The 22650-nt window shown below is 43.0% G+C and overlaps 1 protein-coding gene across 1 annotated transcript in view; it reads right to left on the bottom strand.

Annotated features, from left to right (window-relative positions):
- Positions 1–22650, bottom strand: part of LOC111951794 (ankyrin-3) — a 116800-nt gene that overhangs the window by 21176 nt on the left and 72974 nt on the right. The window contains exons 21-35 of the mRNA XM_023970008.2: positions 22383–22478; positions 21389–21461; positions 21104–21160; positions 17075–17198; positions 11326–11428; positions 9575–9681; positions 7588–7812; positions 7310–7464; positions 6958–7169; positions 6472–6679; positions 6190–6286; positions 5271–5499; positions 5028–5153; positions 4489–4611; positions 2804–2885 (exon numbers count right to left, since the gene is read on the bottom strand). Coding sequence (XP_023825776.1) covers positions 2804–2885; positions 4489–4611; positions 5028–5153; positions 5271–5499; positions 6190–6286; positions 6472–6679; positions 6958–7169; positions 7310–7464; positions 7588–7812; positions 9575–9681; positions 11326–11428; positions 17075–17198; positions 21104–21160; positions 21389–21461; positions 22383–22478 — 2017 coding nt within the window. The remainder of the gene's footprint in view (positions 1–2803; positions 2886–4488; positions 4612–5027; positions 5154–5270; positions 5500–6189; positions 6287–6471; positions 6680–6957; positions 7170–7309; positions 7465–7587; positions 7813–9574; positions 9682–11325; positions 11429–17074; positions 17199–21103; positions 21161–21388; positions 21462–22382; positions 22479–22650) is intronic.

A 22650-nucleotide genomic window follows, 5' to 3' on the forward strand; every position in this document is an offset into this window, starting at 1 on the left:
TGTAAACTACCCCCGGACTCTTACCCCCTCTCCCCTTGTCCCCTGATTTCCCATCAGAGGGATGCTCACCAATCTGGAAAAATTGAAGTCTCTCTTCAACAAAGTCCGCTTGCTCATGTCAATTGCACCACTGCGCGTCATCTCAAACATCTTCCCCTCGTGGAAGGGGAAAGGGTTAGGCTCGCTAGTCGGTGTGCTCTCGTCAGTCGGGGTTCTAGCAGGGGTAGTGTCTGGAGTGGTGGCTTGCGACTTGTCATCCACAGACAAACCGAAAGGCTTGGGATCTTCTTCTTTCGCTTTGGCATCAAAAACTCCTTCACCCACTTTGCTTGACCAGGGGTCAAAGTCTAAGCCTTTCGTGGCAACAGTTTTGAAGGTAGAGTTTAACTCCTCTTCGAGTTGATAGCCAAAGAGTTATCTGCAAGCCTTGTCTATCGCCCTGTCTATCTGGATGTCTTCCCTCGAGAGTGTAGTCCTTTTCATCTCCAATGTTTTGATCTGAGTTTGCTTTCCCATTATCCCCTCCATCCTCACTTGTGTGCTGAACTTGGTTCTGTTTGCAAGATGTTAGACATCCGTATCAAGTCCTCTTTCATTTCTGCCACGTCCTTCAGTATCTCTTGGCTGGAGGACAGTGGGGATGAGGTGGTGGATTTCAGGGCAGTCGGGGGCATAAATAAGGGGGATTTGACAGGTGACAGAGTTCTGGCAAAGGAAGACTGGGCTGAGTTTGTCTCAGCAGGCATAGTTTTTCGAGAGGARGAGAGGGCAGCAGCTGGTGTTGACACTTCAGGGAGCTTTTTAAATTGGGGCTCTGGCAACACATTTATAACTGAATACACTGGGACCGTCATGGTGCCAGATGTGACAGTGGTGGTAGAGTTTGGTGGGGACCTTAGAGTGGCATATAGGGAACTAGAGGCTGAGGATCTTATGGATTGGTAAGATGATGACGCTGAGGAGGACATGGACTTCAGAGTGCCATATCCAGAGGCAGAGCAGGAATTGAAAGTCTTTTCAACCTCGTCAAAGGCTGCATTTACACTCGTCGTTGCTGCATTGGTGGTTGCCTGTATCCTCTCCTGTAAGCTGCTGGAGAGTAGGGACGTGGGCGAGGAGGAGCGGTACTTTGTAGGGGATACTGTTCCATTGATCAGAGCTGCAGCACTAGGAGGAGTGTTGGATTTAATTGGTGAGGAAAGGGAGGAAAATATACTTAAGGGGTCTGCATTGGACCGGACAGAGGAGAGGCCAGGAACAGTTTTTATAGGAGAGGACGATGCTGTGGTGCCAGTGCCCACCATGACACCCTTGAATGGCAGAGTTGAACTGTACATGTTCAGTGAGGATTTGGGGGAAGCAGGTGGGCTCATGGCYATTGATGACCTCTCTAGCAGACACCCCACACCAGTGGTGATGGGACAGGTTCTAGAAGACAATGCTGCCAGTCCCTTGATGGAAACGGGGTCTGGAACGCTTCTGACTGGCGATGACAGGAGACTGGGGGTGACCTGAACTGGGTACGGGGTCTGCTGAACTACAGTCTTAATTGGGGATGAAATMGTCCTGTACGACCTGATGGAGGATGCTACGTCGCTGACTGACTTGATGGAATGGGCCGGTGAGCCGCCTATGTTGGACTTGATGGGGGACGCCGAGGTGATGGACCACACGGACTTCAGTGGAGAGGCATTGGGCGTGTTGGACGATGAACTGGAGTGGGAACCGAACCCAGACTTGGCTTGCTCAGGGACGGAGACAGGAACAGCCGACCACGCCTGATAAGATCTCGTTGAAAAGACAGGTTTGTAAGCGTAGCCAGTAGGCTGTGTTCTCTGCGAGCTCCGATCAGTTGTTTCTTGAATAACCAAACCAAAGATTGAACATAAATTCAACAAAAAATAATTGAAATAATAAAACAGAAAAACCAGAGAGAGAAAGTTGGCGTCAGTAGGCCAATATTAATCAAAGCAGTAAGAATAATACAATGGTGAATTTATGCAATGTCAATTACTATCTAAACAAAGGTTGGATGAAAAGTGATTTTTCYAGGTCAATGATCTGTCATAAATAGAAAAGATACAAGATAACACATGATGAAGCATATGAGGCAACGAAATGCTTGAGATAGCTAACAGTGGAGAAGAAAATATTAGAAATGTACCAAGACAACAACAACAACCATTCTAACCATGTGTGACTTCGATGTGCTTTGTCTGTTTGCCTTTTTGCTACAGTGCCTTTTATATGCTTGGTGCACTTCATGATCATATGTTTTCAATGCCAAAAATGATCCCACAATCCTTTTGGTAGATTATTGGTGCAATAACTGTCTCAAGGGTTCACTTATTGATTGGTTCACACAAAATGAAAGAAGGCCCTGAACAATCGCAAAGCCCATAAGAATGAGTTGTTCTTCAAAAGAAAGAAAAAGATACAAGACAATCATTTAATTTGACACAAGGTTCAAAATCTATTTCAAAATTTATAAATTAACATTTGGATGTTGCAATGCCAGTTGTTTTCCCACAAATGTGATGAGACAACAAAAAACAGGAAAATAAATTTCACAAAATGGAGAGGGTCTGCAAAGTAAAAGACACAGTAAACCATGCAAGTGTTGTCGTGGATGGATATGAATCATGACGTCTATGATGACAGTATGCAAAGTGCTCATAATTCTACACTATGGATGTATGGATATATCATAAAGGCAATATCTTACACTGCATATGAAGTTGTACAACGTTACTGATATTTTGCATCAATTGAAGATTTATGAAAGTAAAGATGTTAAACTCACTCGCTGCAGGGTCGGTCAGATAGCTGTAGCGCTTACGCAAAGCTAAGGAGGCAAAGGTATGACGTCGGTCTGGTTTTTCAGTCTGCAACAACAAAAACAACAAAAGATGTTTTAACATAAAATATAGATTGGATTTAAAGGCCAAAAAGGTATCTTCCCCTTTTTCACACTACTGCCAGAATTTCTCCCATTTTGTGGTTTTGAAATAAAATCAAGATGATGCATTTATATTTTCTGAAGTCCATGTTGTTGAGATAGTAGGCACTGCAGGTGACTGTGTTGTATGTCACCTTCGGCTGATGACTAAAATATCCATGCTTTCCTCTGATTGGATAGATTAAGTGTGACATTGGTGGTGCGATTTAAAGTGTATTTATCGCTCTAATTTTGAAGAAACACATGCAATATGTGATTATTAGATTTGGAGAACTCTGGTGAGATGTCCACAAGCTGACACTAAGAATGCACCTGATCTCTAAAATAAATGACTTAAAGAGGACTCACTCCATTAGTCATGGATGAATGTTCTTTTGAGATCATGAGACGTAATGTAAATGAAGGAAAACACTCTGAGCTATAGCTATAAAACATGAAACATTCATGTCATCTTTTGCTGACTAGGTTATGTTGAGTTTTCCTCATGCAACAAATAACTCATTGGTCTTGTATAGGTGTGAACAAAACACTGGCAGAAGATGGCTGAAACCACAACTAAGCTGGAGTACTATGCACTACGGCGCGGTTTATCCTCTATCTGCCATTCCGAAAGCACATGTACTGTATGTCACGCTCTCTGAAAATAGTGTGGAGGGATGGTGTTTCCTACTAGCCTTACCTACTGAACACATATGGAAAGAAAGATATGGAAAATAAGCCAGGGTGTGGTACACAAATTGCTCCACTTGGCTTGGGATGAGGACAATAATAATGAAACCCGTTGAATTGAACTGTCATTCATGCATTACACAAAGTCACTTGACTTCTAAGCAATGATATAGATCCATATCGGCTGCAGAAGCCTCTATATATCATCAGTCAAATAACAATAATCACCATACATTCATATACACTTTTGATGCTACCGTTCACAATAATAAAGCAACGGAAAAACCTCAAAGCAGTCCATGCGATGAACAATCATGTGTTTACCTCATCATCAGGATCAGACTCGATCATGTCCTGTTTGTTCCCAAGATGCATTGCAGAGAAGGGGAAAGATGACACAATGACAGCGGGTGGTTTATAATGGGTGTGGTTGGAAATAAACATCAGGAAATGAAAATGTAGAAGCTGAGGGCAGCAAACCATATGGGCTTGGACAAAACCATAGAATGAAATAGTCCACAGCCCACCAAAGATCCAGAAAAGCAGCAAAAAGCACAGCAATGTAATTCAGAGTTTTTGAACACCACATAGAGAAATGCCTCCATAATGTAGGTCTCTTACTCTCCCACAATTTGAGCCAGGCAAATGAGGAATATCATGTGTATGACTGAATGTGTGTTTTGTGGGGGAATATAATTGGCATTGGCAATAAAAGACACAAGCAGCAGGCATTCTAACCAAACGGAGGTCAACCTCTCCACTCTGGCATCGCTGCTGTTACTGTACTCGGTCATTCAATTCATTTACATGAGGATGACATGATATGGCCCAGAGAAGATATCATTCAAATATCCACCTACCTTCTTATGAGTTGGCAGTGTGATATTCAAATTGCATATGGCAGTCTGTMGAAGACCTTTAGTGGTTTTCGGCTCTTTCAAAAATGAGAGTCGACCACATGGTTCTTGGCCCATGTCTCTGACCTAAGGATCAACAACACATGTCCAATAAAAACATTAATTGATTTCTATACAAGATATACAATAGAGTAGATCAGGGCTATTCAATTATTGTCCTGGAGGGCCACTTCTGTTTGTTGTTTCTACCTGGTAGTTAATTGCACTCATGTGTTGTCCCAGGTCTGAATCAGTCCCTGATTAGAAGGAGAGGATTAAAACCTTACGTGTTTCGGCCCTCCAGGACCGACATTGAACAGCCCTAGAGTAGACTGACATTCTTTTTTTGGTGCTTAAAAAAGTAATACGTGCTAAAAATGGAAATGAGCATAGAGCTTACAACATGTCAGTAGGTTTGAAGGACGATCACACTCTGGCATACCTCTATAATAGAAAAGTGTGACCTTATTACATATAAGAAGAGGAAGAAAATGTGACGCTACCTTCACATTGAAAGGAAGCCGATTCTCTTTGAAAGAGAAGAAGTTGAAGATCAGCTGCTGCCCACTCTTGATAAGAGGAGATAAGTTGCCATAGCAATCCACATGGATAGGCTTGCCCTCCAAGACCTGTAAAATCATTATCAACAAGAGCATGTCAATTCAGATAAACCATGTATCTGTGACCTGTGTCAACATATTTTGTGTATGTGTGCGGACGAGTGTGTTGGTGCAAGTCAGACCCACCTCAATGTCTTTGCTCCTGGCCACCTCTTCAAAGTTCTCCTGTTGTTCCAGAGTCTTGTCCACCTTATCGTCTGTCATGCAGAAGCAGCGGAGGCGTGACTCCACAGGATCGTTCATCTTGGCAAACACCACAAACTTGGCCAGATACGGCACACAGATCAGCTCCCGGTATAGCTGAGAGGCCAGACCGACCGTCTCAGGAATCTGGTGACAGTCTGCAAGCCAGAACCTGGAGGTAAGGAAGAAACAGAGGGCAACGCTTAATATGTTGAAGCCAACCAGTGTCTTTTTGGCAAGGTTGATGGGGCCATAAACATTATAATGCATAAAAAAGCTTCACAAAACGTTGTTGATAACTACTGACCTAAATCCACAGACTTGCCAATGAGCGGATGGCTACACTTTCAATAGAGWGGCCGTATTATAACTTACTCTTGGAGTAAGAAGAATTGGTGCTTACTACATCAAATGGCACGTAATGTTTAGATGGATGATAGTATATTGCTCTGAGCTGAAATGTTCACCTCCATTCTATGCTCTAAAATATCTTCACCAGCTCGCACAAAAATAGTCACTACATATTTAAAATCTCCATGTTTATCAAATCAGAGGACATTCTGCAGGCTAGCAACCCTCTCAATGAAGGTCTAAGGTGTAAATCATATCAGTTTGGTCTGACATTGAAAAGTGCTGAGGCACATGACTAAAATAATCTACTGACTAAAGCCAAGCAGTGCTCTCTGGTAATATCAGGTTCTACAATGGCCACATGCTTCCCATCCTGTTAGAATTCACAGGACCTTATTTACAGTAACCCAGAATTCACTGTGGCCACTTAGTTAGGACTTGTTAGCGAGGTAAATCAATACCTGGGTAGTGTGTTAACTGGTTGGGAGCATGTGAGAAAGCATGGCCTTACCTGGCCGACACGTTTGTGGTGAAGGAAACACAGTCTGTGACGAAGGACAGCGGAGTGGTCCCTGTTATGTCCTCCCACTGGGCAGGAGATGTTCCACCTGGATGGAAAACCACGAGAAAAGACAAATCCCCATCCCTGGTTAGCCTCCTTTCCACCTACTGCAAACCCTGTCCTCCCATCCTGTCTCCAAGTAGGAGTGAACCTTGTTATCATTGAAGGTCTGAACCAATTTCAATGGAGGTATGTTCTCAGCCACAGAGSTTGTTCAGAACATGGACTTGCCTGTGATGCTGCAGAGGAGGCGCAGGCAGGGGGTGGAGTCTCCCCTGGGTCCACTGGGGTGGCCCTCTGCCGATCGGGGCGGTACAGGGATCGTCATGGTAATGGGCTTGTGGAACTTCCTCCTCCTGGGCTCCACGGTAACGATAGGGCTGAAGGTGGCCCTGTTGCCGAGGAGATTCCTCACCATGTCATCTGGGACGGGCTGAGCCTGAAGGGAAGGGGGAAACGAGGGATGAAAGAAGTGAATCAATGTTCTCTCATTTGTTTTAATTAGCATAATACATGTAGTACTGAGAAAAAACATTATCGTTTACAAGAATGTCATGTAAAGAAATTGCAAATGAAAGTAGCCAATTCATCATGAATCAAAACCATGCTCTTAGCCAAAACGTTGGGAAATTAGGTCAAAGCTTAAAGCATAACACAAAACAGAGACTAAAGGAGTTCCTAAACAGTACAGCTAACTGATTGACTTGATGTTCAGACCTGCAGGCCAACGCGTATCTTTTTGGTGAGCGCCCCCTGTGGGAAGGAGGCCTGGACCATGGGCACGGTCAGGCTGGTCAGAGTCCCACCCTCTGGACCCATGTGGTTACTCTCCTGCTTGATCCTGGACACCACCGCAAAGTACTGGGGGAAGTCCCTGGTGATGATCCGACAGATACGCTTCTTCTCCAGCTCAGCATTYCTGTCCAGTTCTGTTGGAAAACACATGACCAAACATAGATTGATGAAGGATATTCAATAAGTTATGTATGTGTGAATGACGAAGGAATGACTGGATGTGTCAGAGAGGGTATTCAATTATATTAGCAATGTTGACCTGTGTGTAACGTACCTTCGTCCATCCCGTTGAGAATGTCTGTGATGTCACTTGGATGGCAGTCGTACTGGTGTTCCTTCCATGTGTCACCGTTGTCGCTCCTCAGCACGATCAGCTCCCTCTCCTTTCCCCTCATGGAGCCGAAATGAGGAATCTCCACGATCACAGGTCTAGAATGGAGCAYAACACCCAGAGCTAGTTCAGAGCCCACATAGAGCCAAAATGGTGGATCTTCACATTCAAAGAGCAAAAATGAAATAGAGTTCCGTGGCTTCGGGAAAGGAAAAACCTACCCCAGAAACTGGGCTCCTGCGGGGCCGACCTCCACCAGCCGGCTGACCAGGCCCTCTCCCTCCACCATGGGTGGGGGGTAGGCCAGTTTGTGCCTCTTGGCCAGGCGGCAGGTGATGCGGGTGGGAGCCGTGCACTTCCGGGGCGGGATGATGATACGCATGCCGTTGCTTCGACTTCCTCTCATGGAACCCCCACGGGCATCCACCATGAAGCTGACCAGGAATCTGCCGGCGCATAAATACAAATATTAGACCAGGAAGTGGGAAGCGGGAAAAGAGAGAGAGGCAATAACCACTGACACGTGAGACAGACGAATCCCATGCTGTGACCACCTTACACCCAAACACTCCGAAAAGAGAGATAGTAGAAAGAAAATACAAGAGAGAGAGAGACAGAGATAGGATATGGTGCTTCGAATTCTCAAACTTGGCAGGTCTCACCTCTGACAATTAACAATGTCTTAGAACAACCTTTAAGACACTGAATCTGTAAAGAACTAAGAGGTGATGTAATAGAGGGTAAAGGGGAGTTTCCTGCCAAGATCAATCCCTCTGAAGCAGTGATTAGTGACTGATATTAAACACCTTCACAAATGTTTCACCCCAAGAAACTAAATTAATTCACAAATGAAAGAATGTGTTTAATACATGACGTGTTCCATTCTAATAAATAAATGCAGTTTGGGCATCCCATGAATTGTGGAAACTGGCACCGGTAGTAGTAAGCTATTAGTAGAGGAAACAAGGGAATGCTAAAGTGAAATGCCTCGTATAGTATGCCAGCTGTTTAGGTGCAATAAAGCCATAAAACCTTACCTAAGATAAAGGCACTATAATAAAGATACTGTACATGGCTGATCTGGCTGAGTTGTTACAGGAATAGTCTCTAACCTAACACCATACACAATGTTATGTACAGTGCAGTGGTGTATTTGACTGTCTACATAGTACTGTATGTTTGCCTAAGCTCGGCATCGTCTGTGTTCACTCGGCAGGCCTGCTCATACATTTGAGGGGCTTTATCCATATATGCAATGTCAGAGGCACCTTAGTGAGAAAATCCCAAACACATCACTAGTACTACAGCTACACAGCGCAGATGAGAGACCAGACCGCACAGATGACACGAGCACAGAGAGCAAAGAGGAAATAGTGGAAACTGTGACATCACGGTGACATCACCAGACACAATCATCACCTGGAGTCATACTGAGGGAGCGGGGAGGACAAGCTGCAAAATAAAAACCAAAACAGTGCAGGAGGCAAAAAACTAGATTTAGTAATACAGCACAATCAATTTAGTTTTTCAGGGTCTGACGTATTTCGCCATGTAAGGCAAAGGAAAGGATGAAAAGGGTGAGACTGAAATGGAAAAATGGAGGGCATTGGAAGGGGCAGAAATGAATAAACGCTTATGGCATAACAGATAACAGAAAAAGGATTGTATAACGAAAAGGACAAGACTGATTCCTGCACATACACTTCATCATATGCACTTCACATGAAATTCTAAGCAAACACTGCACGGTTCATTTGAAAGACCAAAGTTCACTTTTACAACAGCGATTGGCCTAGCTGGTATTCAAATTAAAGCAACTAGAAAGGAAGATGTCATCTTTTCACTCAACCCCAGTACATGAGCCCTGACAAAACCCTAAACACGATATCTTCCATCTGTACTGAGCCCAGGGCAGGACATTGGACTGTCAAGTACATTTCCAATAAGACTAAATCATGTAGTCTACAGTGCAAGTCCATTACTATTCATCCCTGTGGCTCAGCAAATGAAAATTTCACAACAGACTGCAGAAAGGAAAACCTCATAACAGTATTTCACTGCAGACAACTGCTAGCTGGGTCTTTCTTGGGCTGGTGAAATGGAGTATGAAGAGTAACATTCTCCTGTGTCTGGATTAGCTATAGTCTGGCATGGCTAGAGCTAACTGTGCCTGGGTGTCAGACTGGCTGGCAGAGGCCTGGTTCTTACCCTGAGTGAATGGGGCTGGACACAGTGTTACTGTGATCTATTGTGTCTGGGGTCCAGCTGTAGCGCCTCAGACACTCTGCATCGTAGTCCCGAGTTACAGCCAGGTGCTGTGAAAAAGCACATGCAGGAGGAGGGTCAATGGGTGAGTTATGAAGGAGACTTAATGGTTTACGACCTAACCTGACGGTGACACTCACTGATCTACAGACAGACAGAAGAAGTGATACCTTTTGTGACCGTCTACATTTCTAACACACAATAAGAGAATAAAACACCTTACGCCTACAGAGAAGTGATCTAACAGGACTCATACAGTCTCACAGAAACATGTTATTGTCATCTAAAACATTCAACATCACTTCAATGAAACATGCTAAATATGATTATCCATTTAACCACAACAAGTGGCAAAAGTCCAAATGAAACAATAATTTGTTTGTATAAAAATGAATCATGGGAATTTACAGTGACCAGAAGTCGCATGAGAAAATAAACAACTATTTACCTCACTGAGATGAGGACCAATGAATGGAATGAGAATTTCAGAGCTCAAACAAACAAACATGATTGAAACCAGAGAGATGGTCATAGAGCATGAGCAGAGCGAGGTAACCCTGTATTGATGTCATCATATACCTTATTGAGAGGGTCAATCAAGTAGGAAAGGTCTTTACAGACACTCTGAAGCTTTAGAGGGTAGATGAGAAATCACAAATGGGACTTGAAGAGCCTTGAGATTTTTCTACCAGTCCCTACCCACTGGGCACACGTTGTCTATTCCACGTTGGTTCAACGTAATTTCATTGAAATGACATGGAAACAACTTCAATTCAACCAATGTGTGCCCAGCGGGCAGTCATTGGCTAACAACTCATACATGGAGAAGATGTTGCAGTAGCTTTTACCACAAGATTGTCTTTAGCAAAGAGTGGCCTTTTAATGTTTCATAAAGACAACCTTACTTCTGATAAGTAGATCTGATTGTGCCACAAACATCACAAAACACCAAGAATGCAACATGTGATCATCATAATGAAACAGATAAACGACAGAGCGTTCTATGATGCCTCAAGCCGTGGAAAAAGCACAGGACACGTCGCTTTAATCAGTTTTTACGACCAAGTTTGAGGAAACAAATGTTTTACTATTTGAGAAAACAAGATTTTACACGCATTCCAATACAAGGCTCCTCTTTGACCCAACATATTTTCTTACATTGCAAGAGAGGTAATGGAAGTTGTGCATATTTTCGCTTTCTATAGTCACGAATCCTGGGAATTTGTTTGTCGAACATGATGTCAGTGAAGTTGCAAATATTATTTATGGTACATCAGGTTAATGTTGCTGTTTTAGATCCTGCACAGTGATCACCAAAACAAGACAAATCAGGACACTGCAGTTTGGTTTTCCCAAGGCAGCTGGAAACCTTCAGTGGCCACAGGGAAGTTTGAAACAGCTCTTACAGAAAATGTCCTACATGGACACAGCACTACAAGTGTCCAACATAAACCAAACTAACAAAAAAGCCCAAAATAGGCACGGGAAATAAACTGTTACCACAATCCAGGGGGAGGCTAAATCCATCATTGACCCCATCTCAGAGTTCACATAAAAATGTTAATCGTTTCATGCAATACCCAGAAACAGAGCAAGGAGAAGAGAGGCGAAAGAGACAGGCACAGAGAAACCGAGAGAGAGACCACAGAAAAAGAGATACAAGAAAGGGGTAAAGGAATGTTAGGAGGACGTACCGTGTCCTTGGTCGGGGCGAGGATCTCCTCTATCATCATGCTGTCTCGCGCGTAGGAGCTGCGGTTGAGGGTGTTAGACCTATCCGAACTGAAGGAGCGGAGGCTGGGGTGTTTAAATGTTACCACGCAACACAGCGGGTGACAATGAACAGCAGGCCCAAACCAAAAGAAAAGCAAAAGTAAAACAAATCCATTACTACATGCAACCTCCAGGGAACTTAATCGCACCGTACAATGTACCGTATATAGTGCAGAGCAAGATTAGAGTCCCACAGCTGGGGATAGACGGATAGGTAGGAGTTATTCAGAGATGGAAATGAGAGTGAGGTCAGTCAGTTTTAACAGAGAGAGACAGCGAGAGAGAGATAAAGGAGTTGTAGGTGTGTCTGTTTATCACGAACACAGACATAAGAGGTCAAATAGAGCCTGACTAGATGTTTCAGAGAGGAACTGGATGAAGAATCACTTTTGATCTACTAACAAACAATAAGGTGGTAACTATACACTACATAGAGTATGGAACTAACTCAATTCAATAACTAAAACATCCAGATTCGTTATGGTTATTTAGTTGTAACGGTCCCTAAAAATAATCTCAAACTACTTCGAAGTATCCTAATTCGTATTCAGTTAAAGTAATGTAGCTCATTCAATTAAATATTCGTTTTAGGATGGGCAAAGTTCTGTGTCTTTAAATTCTCAAATGACTTGGGATTGGCAGGTAGGGCGGCAGGCAATTCACACATCCGTAATAAAACACATCTGCACGTGTGAAATATGACAAATATAAGCACCCACCAAATGTGTACTATTTATCTGTGTTAGTTTGGGTGCTACAGAGATGATGGTCCTCTCTGTCTTACTGCATTCAGCTGTGCTGTGATGTGTTCCTGGTGTTGCAGACATACTGACTGAATGCAGTTGGTTGCACCCGTTGGCTTTTTCTCAAACTCTTCTTACTTGATTGTTTTAAAGGTCCAACGCAGCCGTTTAAAAAAAATCCAACTATAAAATCCTTTCTGGTTAACAATTAAGTACCTTAATGTGATTGTTTTTAATTAAAATGGTCAAACAGTAACAAAAATAGCTTGTTAGCAAAGAGCAATTTCTCAATCAAGAATTTTGCTAGGAATGTCTGGGAGTGGTCTGAGTGGGAGAAGAAAAATTCTGAGAGTCGTCTGGGTGTATAAAAATACATCTGAGTGAAAAACTAGCTGTTATTGACGGAGAGGTTTGGAACTCTTTCTTATTGGTCTATTAACTAATTTACCGCCTGGTTATGTCACCAGGCAGGCCAAAACTCCGTCCGACCAAAACAGGCAGAAATTTCAAGTGGTCTTTCAAACAGCTCTTACACTAAAAGAGCATTATCATAATTTCCACAATTTCAGAGAATTATTACAACCTCATAGTGTGGAAATATATATAAAACACGTTTTTGATTGCACTGGGCCTTTAAACAATGTAGCCATGTTCTTTTAGAATAAATGTGTGTTTAACCTAGTCACGAGTGTGGGACTGCACTGTGTATGTGTGTGTGTGTGTGTGCCCATGCGTATGAACTGTGTGTGTGTGCGCGCGTGTGTGTGTGGAGAAAGGGAGAGCAAAAACGCAGAGCTCAGCGTGTTTGAGTGAGCATGCTATTCAGCACAGAGAGAAGCCCTTTATTCAGCACTGCAGCTGAAGTTTCTAAGCAACTCCACTCAGCCTGAATGGTCTGGCATCCCAAACCTGCTTTGCCTACTCTCTCTGTGTTGCTGCCTGTGTTTGCTCTTCACAATTCTCCTCCCTCCCTCTTTATTACCCCTCCATCTCTTTCCTCCTCTCCGCCAATCTTTCTCTTGCCAATTCAATTCCATTTTGTTTTATTTGTGCAGAGTTGCTTCACAGTTACATTTTCACGGGTGCACTTACCAGAAGTCTCCTCTCTTTTCCTTCACTCCCTCCCTCCCTACTCCCTTACCCTCTCCTTCCGGCTTCTTTCTGTACCATTTCATGCCTCTCAGTGGCTTTGATCAATCTGCCTCTGTCCCTCACCCCTTCCCTCGTTGCTATTCTAAACACTGCCATGCCTATTTCCCTCAATGCATTCTGCTTTCTCTCACCATCTCTATTTCACTCTTACTGTCTCTCCACATAGCCTACATTTTAAGATGAAGCAGTGTTATTTGATCTGGAAAGAAAGTTAACATTTGCCTATCTGTGTCAGTTTAAAGAGTTGGTTGTGCGGATGATTGCTCTGTCAATCATCAGATAGATCGAAGGTAAAGTGTGTGTGTGTGTGTGTGTGTGTGTGTGTGTGTGCACGTGTCTGTCAGATAGGTCAATGCGGGATTTTTAGACAACAAGCCATTGAGGCCTTGAGGTTTCCATCTCTGCATACCAGAATGGGTAATTTTAAGGATTATAATATCTCCAATCCCTTTGTAAGCAATACTGCAGTACTATTTGATTGATACTGATTGAAAATGGACTGAAACATATTGATCCCTGGAAGTTACATAAAGTGACACCTTCAAATAAATTATAAAGGGGAGGGTGTCACCTTGAACCACACCATACAAAAAGATGGGTTAATCAACTCTAACCAAAGCACCTGCCATTATTAAGACATAACACAAAACAGTCACATTCATTTTCTCATGTACTCTATTCATAACTTGTATTAAATATTACTTGGTTTATTTGCAAATGATGAGGGGTTTATATTGACTGATGAGAAAATAAGGTGATGAAAAATATTAGTGAGCTCGAAAACGGTTTCCCAAATAAAGTCACCAAAAAACTCAGAGAAAGTATACCAGAAAGACTGACTATGGTTCATGGAGTCACAACGCACAGAGGATGAGTCAGGGGAGGGAAATATGTTTGGTGAAATGTGCTTTCTGCTCTTACCTGATCCTAGGGCTAGAGTGAGAAACAGAGAGTGCAAGAAAGAAAAAAAAGGAAAGTAGAAGAGAGTGGTGAAGAGCAAAGCATTTTGAAAACGTCCAAGCAGAGAGGTGTTTTTATTTTCATGTGACATCGATGCTCTGCTTTTGCATGGGGTATGCTCCAAGCCTGGGCTTACAGTCTTTCTTTCTTTTCTTTCTGTGTCTGTGTCGGAAAGTGTGTCTGCATTCGGAAAGTATTCAGACCCTTTGACTTTCTGCACATTTTGTTACGTAAACAGCCTTATTCTAAAATTGAWTAAATTGTTCCCCTCCACCCCCATCATCAATCAACACACAATACCCCATAATGACAAAGCAAAAACAGCTTTTAGAAATTTTTGCACATTTATAAAAAAATATATATAGAAAAATGAAATATCACATTTACACAAGTATTCAGACTATTTACTCAGTACTTTGTTTAAGCACCTTTGGCAGCTATTACAGCATCGTCTTCTTGGGTATGACGCTACAAGCTTGGCACACCTGTATTTGGAGAGTTTCTCCCATTCTTCTCTACAGATCCTCTCAACCTCTGTCAGGTTGGATGGGGAGCGTCGCTGCACAGCTATTTTCAGGTCTCTCCAGAGATGTTCGATTGGGTTCAAGTCCGGGCTCTGGCTGGGCCACTCAAGGACATTCAGAGACATGTACCCAAGCCACTCCTGCGTTGTCTTGGCTGTGTGCTTAGGGTTGTTGTCCTGTTGGAAGGTGAACCTTGGCCCCAGTCTGAGGTCCTGAGCGCTCTGGGGCAGGTATTCATCAAGGATCTCTCTGTACTTTGCTCCATTCAACTTTCCCTCGATCCTGACTAGTGTCCCAGTCCCTGCCGCTGAAAAACATCCCCACAACATGATGCTGCCACCACCATACTTCACCGTAGGGATGGTGCCAGGTTTCCTTCAGACTGAACCCTTTGGCCTGAATGCCAAGCGTCACATCTTGGTTTCATCAGACCAGAAAATCTTGTTTCTCATTGTCTGAGAGTCCTTTAGGTGCCTTTTTGCAAACTCCAAGCGGGCTTTCATGTGCCTTAACTGAGGAGTGGCTTCCGTCTGGCCACTCTACAATAAAGACCTAATTGGTGGAGTGTTGCAGAGATTGTTGTCCCTCTGGAAGGTTCTCCCATCTCCACAGAGGATCTCTGGAGCTCTGTCAGAGTGACCATTGGGTTCTTGGCCCTTCTCCCCCGATTGCGCAGTTTGGCCGGGCAGCCAGCTCTAGGAAGAGTCTTGGTGGTTTCAAACTTCTTCCATTTAAGAATGATGGAGGCTCCAGACATTTTTTGGGTACTGTTCCCCAGATCTGTGCCTCAACACAATCCTGTCTCGGCGCTCTACGGACAATTCCTTCGACCTCATGGCTTGGTTTTTGCTCTGACATGCACTGTCAACTGTGGGACCTTATATAGACAGGTGTGTGCCTTTCCAAATCATGTCCAATGACTCCAATCAAGTTGTAGAAACATCTCAAGGATGATCAATGGAAACAGGATGCACCTGAGCTCAATTTTGAGTCTCATAGCAAAGGGGTTAAATACTTATGTAAWTTTTTTATTTATTTAATCCATTTTAGAATAAGGCTGTAACGTAACAAAATGTAGAAAAAGAGAAGGGGTCTGAATAGTTTACGAATGTATGTGTGTGTGTATAGACTAGTGTGTGGCCCAGTCCGAGAGCAAACCATGCAAGGCCAATGTCATGAACAGAAAGGTAAGGGGAAAAGAAAGCAGCTGCTCGGTACCATACATTAACCAATCAATACAAAAGCAGAACATTTCCAGCACTGCAAAGAATCATGTCAGCAATATCTTTTCACCACACATATTCAACCAGTTTACTTTGCGATTCAAATAACAGCATAATGACACAGGTGTATCATAGCACAGTATACAGGATAGTACATGGTAACATAGTTTATAGATGCAAAACGTTATCAGAGAAAGTCCTTGATTTAGACATCATCACTAACTTTTACTGACTAAGCAGCCGTCAATACATTTGTCACATGGCTTTGGGAATTGGTGACATGAACTTCCGAAAGCTTCTCTAGAGATGATAAAAGTGACACAGCCTTATTCAAACACCCGGACTTGATTCATCAAACCAGGAACAGCTGAAATGAGTTCACGCTTTATATTGAAATTATGTGTTAAACAAACTCACACCATCCATTATAGCCTAAAATCTCATCTAACTCCTCTTTCTTGATTTGTAAAACAGTGGTTCTGTTTTAGGCAGTTTTTCCCCCATAGTGTGCTGCTGCCTGACACCGTCGTTGTTTTTAGTCAGTCGACCCTCCCCATGCATTTGCCAGCTGTCAGGGGCTCCACAATAGATGGCCAATGATGTGCTGTGGGTTATACAATACTCATCTAATGTGATTATGTATTTTCTCCCAAGCTTGCCAGTTTTCTACTGGGTACTCAACTCTTAGCCTACAGCTGGTCATCCTCTCTTTGAATACTGTAGTGGGCAAAAACGTATACATATCTGACCAAAGGCAATATGTATACSTGTAGGTATCAGTGACGTTGATCAATAGTCATTCTATGGCCCGTAAAATACTCAAACTGCTGAATCATGATGTCATGCTGAACCAAGTGGTAATAACATATCTATTACATCTTCATAACATATGTTTCTATGAAGGACACTTAACTCACCACAACTTGTTACAATTTCACTGCTCCCATACAGTATCATCAACATATCAGCACATCTTAAACCTGTGTGTATAGGATAAACAAACGCACTGGCAATGCCAAACATGACATCGCGGTCAAGAGCATATAATGTCATAATAGTGTCACATACCTCGCTGAGCGGACTCCTATGCTGAACCCCATGTAGCCCTCCTGTGGAAGAGAGTCGTCCCCCAGCTCCTTGAGGTCCTGGGGCCGCAGATATTTGTCAGTGTCGCCGGTCATTGCATCCTCACCTGGTGGAAAAGTCCCCAATCATTACTTCAAAGGCAATCCGAGCAAGAAGAGTGTTGCAGTACTCCTAGAAAAATCTTACCACCACTTCATTATAACAGGCCTCGGATAATTCATCAGTGTCACTCTGATAACTAGTGGGCCAGAGTACTAGGCCCTATGCTCAGTTGGTAGGCTACTCATTGGGCTATAGTGAAGCTAAATAGCAGCATCAACACTCATAGGTCTAGGCTACTTGAAATGAATGACATGGTAATAAATCCGTTACAATCTATTCATAGGCTAACGAAGTCCACTAGCTTGGAGATAGACAAAAGCTACTTGCAGCATAGCTCTTCTGTCCAGTAAAACCAAACGCAGTTTGTATTGACACTCAAGCCAAAAAGCGCTGGGTGTAATTAAACGCTAGCAGAACTCAAGCAGCAAGAGCACCTAGATTATCAAGGTGAAAAAAAACAGCAATCCTTGCCGCGACAATGTATCCCCTTTCCCCCTTCTGACCGACCCCAGCCTGCAACACATCAATCTTCCACCGCAGCCCCTCCCCCGGCAGCCCCAGTACCTCAGATAATGCCGCACTTTTGCTCGGATGGGCTACAATGTCGTTACAGCTTTTTGCTACATTGCAACACTGGTTCCTTCAAACACGCTCGCTTTCACACACTGACTGTAGAACGTCAAAAGGTGAGTAATGTTTTTCAAAGCCAATGCAGTACTGAAGGCTATACTGTACGTCATAGCAAGCAAGCGATTCTCTTCTCCCCTCTCCCAGCTCTCTCACTCACACGGCTCTCTCCCGCCTCAGCTACGCTGTAGCCTACAATAACTCGATTGCGTACGAAATGGCTTTATGCACCAGTTCCCTGTARCACCTCCATTCGACAACACTTCTCCATAAATATGGCCTTTATGACTTACATAGAAAAACAGCCATGTCTGTCAACACTCTTATTATATTCCCGTGTTTGTCTTTATTTTCCAATTATCTGCAGAACAGTTAACTCCCACCAATAAATCCAGAGAGAGACGAGAGGCGTAAAAAAAAATCCAATCCATTCATGTGGTTGCGGCTGAAAGAACTCGAAATCGAACTGTCCCGTTTGTCTGTCCTTCCTTCCAGCCAGGGACTGTCCGAAAGCCTACTGTAACTGCTGCAATTGTTGCTAGTGCAGGGACTGACTGCACCTCTGCCGCTGCCGTTCCGTCTCTTGCTGCAAACAAAGTTTAAACTATGCGGAGTTTTCCGGGTAGAGCACATCCCTGAGCGAAAAAGTAAAAGTAGAAGCCATTTAAATTCGCGATAAGAGGTTTCTTTGCTTTTCGGCTCAACTAAAGCTCATATCATTGGATTTGGAGAGAAAGTCCACCAGTCCGGATAGCATCTTCGTCAATTCAGGCTGAATTGCAACGAAAACACAGTGGCAGAGGGATAGAGAGGTCGCGTTTGAATAATGTTTGTGGTTTGTCTGTTGCGCAGTAATCTGAGTGTAATCCAGAATGTAAACAAATACTTATTTTAGGACACAGGATAAACAGTTTGGGGAGACTGAACTGAGAAAGAGTCTTTGAAGAACAACCCACTAGGTTTTTTCCTGGGGAGGGGGGTGGACAGGGGAAATCTGGCTGCAATCCAAATGGGTGGACCAAAACTGCCCCCCAAAATGGATAATTGGTTCATCTTTTTGTCTCTCAAAGAAAGTAGCCTACATATACCTCCATAAACCATTACTCCTCTAAAATCATGACTAGTGATCTCTTTTAGACATGGTGATCTAAGGAATGCTTAGTGGGATCAGCGTGCCACTGCACTCTGACTACAGCAGGACAGGAGTGACCTGTCATGGCCAATTGGATTGCCCTCCATAAGGTGACTGAGAGATGGCATGCACTGTGGACAGATTACAGGTGTAATGCATGGTCAGATGTAACACCATTATTCAGTAAGACTGTCATTGACACATTCCCAGAGGATAGGTTTTCAGCATAGAGTTTACATTACATGTTTTATCATTTATCAGATGCTCTTATCCAGAGCCATTTACAGTAGTGAGTGCATACATTTTTGTGCTTTTATGTACTGGTCCCCCATGGGAATCAAACCCACAACCCTGGCATTGCAAGCGCCATGCGTTACCAACTGAGCCACACGGGACCATATCTGCCTCTGTCAATCTTACACCTAAGGCCATATAGCAATGTAGTAAACTGTGAGGATAACCTCAACAGCTGACATGAGGTAAACTATTTGTTACCAATTTGATTATAGCATTACAGTATTGTATGAGAGGCCATTACAATGTGGAAAGCATTGAACATGGAGAGCAGTAAACATTGCAGTGTGTTGGTACTGCTGGACTCATCAGCCCTGATGTAGACACAGTAAGCACCATCTCTGATCAGTCAGCAGGTGTGGAACTTGTTGAGTCCAGCAGTATCATCTGACACAGAAACTCCACACCCCTCTCTACAGTTACCTAKGCAACACTCCATGGACCAATGTATCCATTTTACAGTAGTGTCCGTTAACTGCTTCCAAAACACTGGGTGACAACTGAAATGCACGGCAAAAAAGTGAAATCTAAGCAAGACTAAATATCTTATATTGTCTTATTGTCCCGCCTAGTTAAAAAGGTGAAATAAAAAATAAAAAAAGGTACTAAGGTAAAATATCTTGAAAAATATCTTGAAATAAGATACATTTCTTGTATTAAGCCTTTTTTAAAGATAAAATAAATAAATATTAACAGCCAATGACATTGGATAATTTAGCTTGGTAAGAAAAAAACTAATTATCACTCAATATAAGCTATTTAGGCTTGCTTAGATTTAACTTTTTTTCAGTGCATTTCAGTTGTCACCCAGTGTTTTTGAAGCAATGAATAACAAAGTTTTTCCTGACAACTACTCATACATTGGTATTCAAACAGCCAGCATAAGAGTGCAACTTGAGATCGGTAACCTGTAGCAACACTTGTCCCACACACTTTACTAGTTACAAGTAGTGTAACTGTGTAGTTACAAGTAATGTATAGTAATTTATTACTGTATTTTTACCCAAGATATTGAAATACCATGTAACTACCATGCATGGTATTTTGGCAACAAAGTTAAAAGCACCATAATGAATGTGGAGAAACTCAGCTTTACTACAGTAGGAAGCRCATCTTCTGAAAACACCAGAAACCCTACCTCTTCAAAGAGTCTCTTCAATAACCCCACAGAACCCCCCCCCCCCCCCCCCCCAAAAAAAGGCTTGTGAACTGACACTCTCACTTTTTTCCCCTTTTCTAGCTCTGACATTGCTGATAGCTACTTTATTGAGGAAAAGTGTACTTACTATGCCTGTGATATGTGTTTGTCCCACCTAGCTGTCTTAAGATGCACTAACTGTACAATGACTGCTAAATGACTAATATGTAAAAATAAAAACAAAATGTAAAAGGAAGGCCTGTCCCTCAAAGCACAAATTGCTCTAGGGCTTGAATACTTAGCTACATGCAGTGTAACCAGAATGACTGTGGATAAGTCACACCAAACAAACAGTATCTTATCGCAAGCAAAATAAAAGTCCAAAAGCTCAAACACAAATGTAATTTGTGTCCGAGGCTTACATTCTCTGCTGATTTACATTTGGTGACATCAACTACTGATATGTGGATCAAACAAGATACTCAGAGAAAGCTGCATTTCAGTGTAGGAAGCAGAGAGAAAGAGGTGGGTTCTGGCTAGCGTGTTCCAGATTGCCAGACAAACTCCTAGCAACAGCGGACAGTCAGTGAAGCAGCGTATCAGCAATGATGGCGAGATGGTTAGCTTTCCAACAGGTGAGGTGCAGGTGAAGGAATGGGGTTACGTGAAAAGAGTGAAACAAAAACAAAACTACTGCGTAGAAAAATGGGGCAAATACCTTCGTCAACATCTGAAATACAGTCGTCATTGAGAATTTCCGGCGCATTAGCCTTAGCTGTGTGATTTGAATACATACAGTTAATGGAATATTAATAAGGCATCAAATGGCACACTTTCACTAATATGAGATGCAGCAACGCATACTATATGAATCACATGCCTTGAATACACAAAACACAGGTTAACCCCAATCGGTCAACTCACTGTCAGCTTATGGGGTAATGCACGGCTTAGGTTATAAGCGAAGTTTTGATACAGTCATATCAACCACTTATACTCATACCTTCATCGTCAGACATGTCCAGAAACTCGTTCATGGTCTCGGGGATGTTCATTTTGTGTTTTTCTGTCGCAGTCTGTTGATAAAAGAGTCCGACATGAATAATGCAGATGAATGCTACTGTGCCCAGTGGCCCCTGATTGGCCCTGGGTGTCACTATTATTAAATCCCTCCTGACACGTCGASAGATCTATTTGAGGAGCAACAGGATATTCAACCTGTGCTTTTCACACAGTTAAGCATGTGAGAGAACATTCCTGGAATCACATGCAGTTACTCTTGTATACCGTTTCAGGGCCAAGTACTAATTTGAGATACGCATACAGTAACTCATCCAGTGATGTCATGGTTTGAGTTGTACACAATGTGCACACCTCATGTTAGGATTCGGCCCCATGTCATCAGAGGAATAAACAACTGTTTATTCATTTACTATGTACTTTCAGATCCCCACACACAGATACACACACAAGGTCAGTGAACTGCAAGCACATGGTCAGATGACAGAAACACATACTGTACATGGAGACAGACCACTAGTCTGCATTGGCATGTTTTTTCAACCACTAGGAATGCAAATCGACCGTTTGCTTTGCGTCACCATAGCATGCTGATCTCTGCTTGTGTGTTATGTACTGCAAACTGCCTCAAGAGTGGTACCCGGCCTACTGTTTGGGTGTGTGAACCTGTGATCAACACCTACTACCTGTACAGCAATGGAACACAAATCAAGTCTTCCACCGCTGCGGTGTCAGTTGAGATAAAGGCCTGTGTTCATGCCAGGTGAGTGGACTCTCCATTTCATGAGTTACAGTCAAATTGAGCACGAGAAGCAATATTCACTGGACAAAGACAAGCTGTAACATTGGGGCTAGGCCCCACTGGTCCACATGAAAATACATAGYCGAGCAGGCAGACAGACAGACAAACAAACCTACAGAAACATAAATATACAGACCAATGACAGACAGACAGAGAGACATACATGGCGTCTTACCACAGAGGTCAGATTCTCATCAGTCACTGGCCTGAGAGTGTCCACCACTGAGATGTAACCAAGACGACAGGCGATGGACAAGGCTGTGCTCCCGTTCTGCGAAGAGGGGGGAAAGAAATGATGTAGGTTGTAATATGTGTTTGTTTTTACTCTGTTAGTGTGGCAACATTAGTGCTGTATGTGGGGGTGTATTTAGTGCTGTGTGTGGGTGTGTATTTCTGTGCTTTGTGAATGTACAATGATACTGTATATGTATGTGTGTGTGTTT

This window comes from Salvelinus sp. IW2-2015, linkage group LG25, assembly GCF_002910315.2.
Source record: "Salvelinus sp. IW2-2015 linkage group LG25, ASM291031v2, whole genome shotgun sequence".
NCBI classification, from domain to species: domain Eukaryota; kingdom Metazoa; phylum Chordata; class Actinopteri; order Salmoniformes; family Salmonidae; genus Salvelinus; species Salvelinus sp. IW2-2015.